The sequence below is a fragment of the Triticum urartu genome, chromosome 1A, assembly GCF_056163025.1.
Source record: "Triticum urartu cultivar PI428250 chromosome 1A, HENAU_Tu73, whole genome shotgun sequence".
NCBI lineage: Eukaryota > Viridiplantae > Streptophyta > Magnoliopsida > Poales > Poaceae > Triticum > Triticum urartu.
Window position 1 is genome coordinate 24,106,056 of NC_141873.1, and position 3,981 is coordinate 24,110,036.

Here is a 3,981-nt window from a genome sequence, read left to right on the forward strand (position 1 = left end):
ACCACTACAAGAAATATGTCAACTTATGACCACCACTATTGGTCACTGAATGGTCACAAATTTCCATTTATGACCTTTTTGTGACCAAAAACATAAGGTCAAAAGCTGGGCGTCGTAAACTGACTATAGCGACCTTTAACAAAAGGTCGTTGATCCTATGACCTTCTGTTTTGGTCGCTAGCTCTCTCCCCAGGCCATGTCGGATCCGACGTGGCAATCTGACGTGGCAAAATTGCGACCAATTGAAAAGGTCAAAAATTAGAATCGGCTCGGTCCATTTCGGTGCTTTAGATGGGCCGAGCCCATTAATTCAGCCTTTTTAATATATATATATATATATATATATATATTGTTAATTTTCGCTAAGTACATGGGCCTGGCCCAACAATTTGGCCTTTTTTGTTTTCTGAGCTTCTTCCATTTTTCTGGGCCTCGGCCTTTCTGCGGTCCATTTAATTTTTTGAAATTTTTTAAGATGTTTTTCCTTTCATTTTTTTGTCCAATATTGTTTGGGCTAAGGCCTCTTCTAGCCCATCAATATTTTCAGCCCACTAATTCAAAGGACTGGACAACAGAGAAACAATTCAGTTTTTTTCAATTTTGCTATCAAAGCAACATTTGTTTCACTGTACAATCATACATCATTTCTTGCAGTTACATCATTTGAAGCAGCAACTAAAAGATTGTCATCTATAACAAACGACAGCTAGTCAAAAGAAAGATCATTATCACAGCTCCAGCGACTACTTATACACTACAAGTTCCACTTATGTGCAAACCTACAAGAAGGCCATGCTTCCGATTAGATTTGGTTGCATCACTTCCAGTTTGCTAACGACATGTCTCCAGCAGCACATCTCATAACCTATAAAGAGAACATAAACCAACATAAGAATTTGAAACTTCTTCTAATTTGAAACTTGAGGTAAACGGTAAACTTGAGGTAAATTAGAAGTGAGGATATTGATTACAAGCAAGATGAAACGTAAACTAAGTCCTATTGTATTGATGGATCCCAACTTGTTTAAACTAGAGCAGATTGTTCAACTTGTACAATCTAGCAGTCTAAAAAGAGAGAAAAATTTTCATTCTCGGTTCCACATTAATTAGAAAGAAATGAATGACACTAATATAAGCAAGAACTTACAACAAAGTATAGCTTAAATATAATGTTAGGCACTGATAAAGTTATGTGATTTTTACGTGACTTAATAGACACAAAATATGACTAATGAATCAGCACTGATAAAATGGAAGCAAGATTTTCTTTTTCATGGAAACTGAAACCAAGCACAAGTTGCTCAATGGCACAAGGCAGTAAAACAGCTAGCTTCAATCGCGGGGCACTGATCAGTGCTAGAAATTGCACCATGATTCGGGAGATGGACCTGGAGAGGAAAGCTCCCTGGCCTCGGACACCGCTTCCTCCACTCGTCTCAGGACACCATTCCCACAGGCAAAGCAAGCACCTTAAGCCCTCTCGCCACGGATCCTCGAAGAGACCCACCAGGTAGGCCTCTGCAGCCTCCTGAAGGGCCAGCACCGCATGGCTCTGGAAGCGGAGGTCAGTCTGCACAGACAGAACAGGGTGGTGCTTTTAGTTTACTTGATTCATCATACTATAAGAGTTGAGATAACAGGAGCATAACAATGTAGTGCTGTACTGTGAAGTTTGAGGAGCATAACAATGTAGTACTGTACTGTGAAGTTTGAGGAGCATAAAATATATGAGACAGTTTACTTGATCCAAAGTTTAAGGAGTATCTTATCTACTAGTAGTACTGTACTGTGAGACTTTCCTAAAGCAGAGTCTGTTACCAAACAGAGTGAGAACCATCAGAAGAACATAGATGGTATTTGAACAAGCAACTCCATTATAAATTTGAACAAGCAATGGTATTTGTCAATGCTGGAGATACAGTCAAACTGTAATCACAAAGAATGATTGAGTCCATGGCCAGTCTGCTTCTGGTAATGTACTGCGCTGCACATTTCATTTAAGTTTACTTCAGCATGCAATATTTAAGAAGTTCCCCTTTACTGAAAAAATCTTATAAATGAATATATTTTTAGTCATCGAGCATATGTCACAGTACTAGTCATGATCTTTCAGTAAGCATCGATTGTGGAAACAGTAGCACTGGCTACTACGGCTACAGCAACACCAAGCAATTCAACGAAGCAACGACCACCATACAGAGCTAAGCACTGGCTACTACGGCTAGTAAGTGAGTCGGTCAAATAGCCCTACGTACTTCTAGTTAATATGCAGCAGTACTTCATTGATCTAGGGATTCTGATTCCACATAGCTGCCTGAAATGCTTGTATTAGCTAAGAGAAACCTAGCTTCGTGGTAATAAATCAAGCACATATGACACTAACATACGTGTATTTGCTATTTCAATGGTACAACAGAAATCTGATCAAGAGCGACAGATCAGGCAGCATACGCGTGCGGAGAAGAAGATAATCACAGACAAGCTACTATTGAATTGGATCATAAAGAGCTATCAAACCAGAACAGACTAGCTGTAATAGATAAAACATGCATAGATTAACCGATGAAACCATGCGGCATCAGGAATTCGCCTGGAAGACGGTAGGCCTAACCCTTCAGTACAAATTACAAAATAAACATAATATCTACACGAAAATAGATAGGCTTATACATCAATCCAGAGACTCAACAAACGGCAGGAGCATATTTTCTTCATCAAAGAGATACTAGCGAGCAAATAGGTTCTGGCACATCTAAATCATCAATTATCTCACGGATCCCCATATAAATGGGGGCCATGCTTATCATCTGAGAAAAGAAACCTATCTTCCGGTTAAAACCAATCTACAATCCTAAGTCTATTAGAAAGATCACGTCTAGATAGAATTTTTTTACATGGCACACAAGTTACTTGGGGGAATCTATGAGCAGGAACTGACGGACTAGTACATAAAACATGCATAGATTTCGACCATCCATCCTGTGCACGAGCACATCCACCCATTAATTACAAATTAGTACCCGCGAAATCCTTACAAACTCGCCAAATCTTCACCGATCTAACCACAGATCGGAGCCAAATTCCACAATACTAGACGCCCAACTATCACAGAGCATCACAGAAACGCGGATCTAGACGATACAGGGAGGAGAGGGGAAGGAATTGCCGTACCTTGAGGCAGTGGGGGAGGAGGATTCGACGAGCCCCGGGTCAATCGGAGACAAGATGGTGCGGAGCCTGGTGACGGCATGGCTCTTGGTGGGGCGGCGGATGATGCACTGGTCGAGGGCGGCGGTGACGGACCGCGCCTCCGGGGCTCCGGCGAGGACGTCGTCGATGGCCTTGTGCACGCGGAGGTAGTGGAAGAGGGCACGGCCGTGGACGCCCAGCGGGCGGTCGGAGGGCAGGAAGCGGGAGAGGTAGTCGATGGCCTTGTCCCAGGAGCCCACGTCCACCAGCTCGGCCAGGTGCTTCAGGCACAGGAACACGTCCGTCTGGGTTACCAACCTGCGCGCGCGCGTGCGTTGCCCGGATCAAGAGATGCATTCGTAGAGGCAGGTTTGAATGGGGGAGGGGGAGACACGACTGCGTGCTTACACATCCACGGTGCGGTTGAAGTTGTGGTGCCTGAGGAAGGAGATGAGCTGCCACTGCCGGAAGTGCCGAGGCCAGGATGTACTCATCCCTATCGACGAGGATGGAGCGCTTGGGCGTGGCGGATCCGGCCCCATTCCCGTCAGCGAAGTCGAATCTCCCGGCGGCGGCCTCGGCGAAGCAGGGAACCGGGGCGAGGGAGGAGGAGGGAGGTGGTGGCGGCGATCTGGAAGGGGAGGGGAGCAGGGAGCCGGGGCGAGGAGGGAGGGAGGAGGATTGGATCTGGCATCGGGAGAGGGGTTCCGGTTGAGGATGGATCGATGGATGTGGGATCTTGCCGAAGGGGAAGGAGGGAGGAGTAAAGCACGGCGATCTTGCCGAAGGGAA

The 3,981-nt window shown here is 45.1% G+C and overlaps 1 protein-coding gene across 1 annotated transcript; it reads right to left on the reverse strand.

Moving 5' to 3' along the window:
- Nucleotides 1–817: 817 nt before the first annotated feature.
- Nucleotides 818–3,731, reverse strand: LOC147988652 (uncharacterized). The gene is made up of 5 exons (XM_087535348.1): nt 3,598–3,731; nt 3,223–3,507; nt 1,665–1,695; nt 1,508–1,570; nt 818–865 (listed from the first exon to the last, which is right to left on the reverse strand). Exons 1-5 carry the CDS (start codon nt 3,729–3,731, stop codon nt 818–820), a joined length of 561 nt encoding a protein of 186 aa, XP_087391474.1.
- Between the last annotated feature and the right edge of the window lie 250 nt (nt 3,732–3,981).

What these genes read in the sequence shown, in the direction of transcription:
- LOC147988652 (XM_087535348.1), bottom strand. Translation starts at nt 3,731, where the DNA reads ATGGGGCCGGATCCGCCACGCCCAAGCGCTCCATCCTCGTCGATAGGG. An exon ending in TTCAACCGCACCGTGGATGT is followed by an intron (nt 3,508 to 3,597) that starts GTAAGCACGCAG and finishes GCGCGCGCGCAG; the next exon opens with GTTGGTAACCCAGACGGACG. An exon ending in ACCAGGCTCCGCACCATCTT is followed by an intron (nt 1,696 to 3,222) that starts GTCTCCGATTGA and finishes TTCACAGTACAG; the next exon opens with TACTACATTGTTATGCTCCT.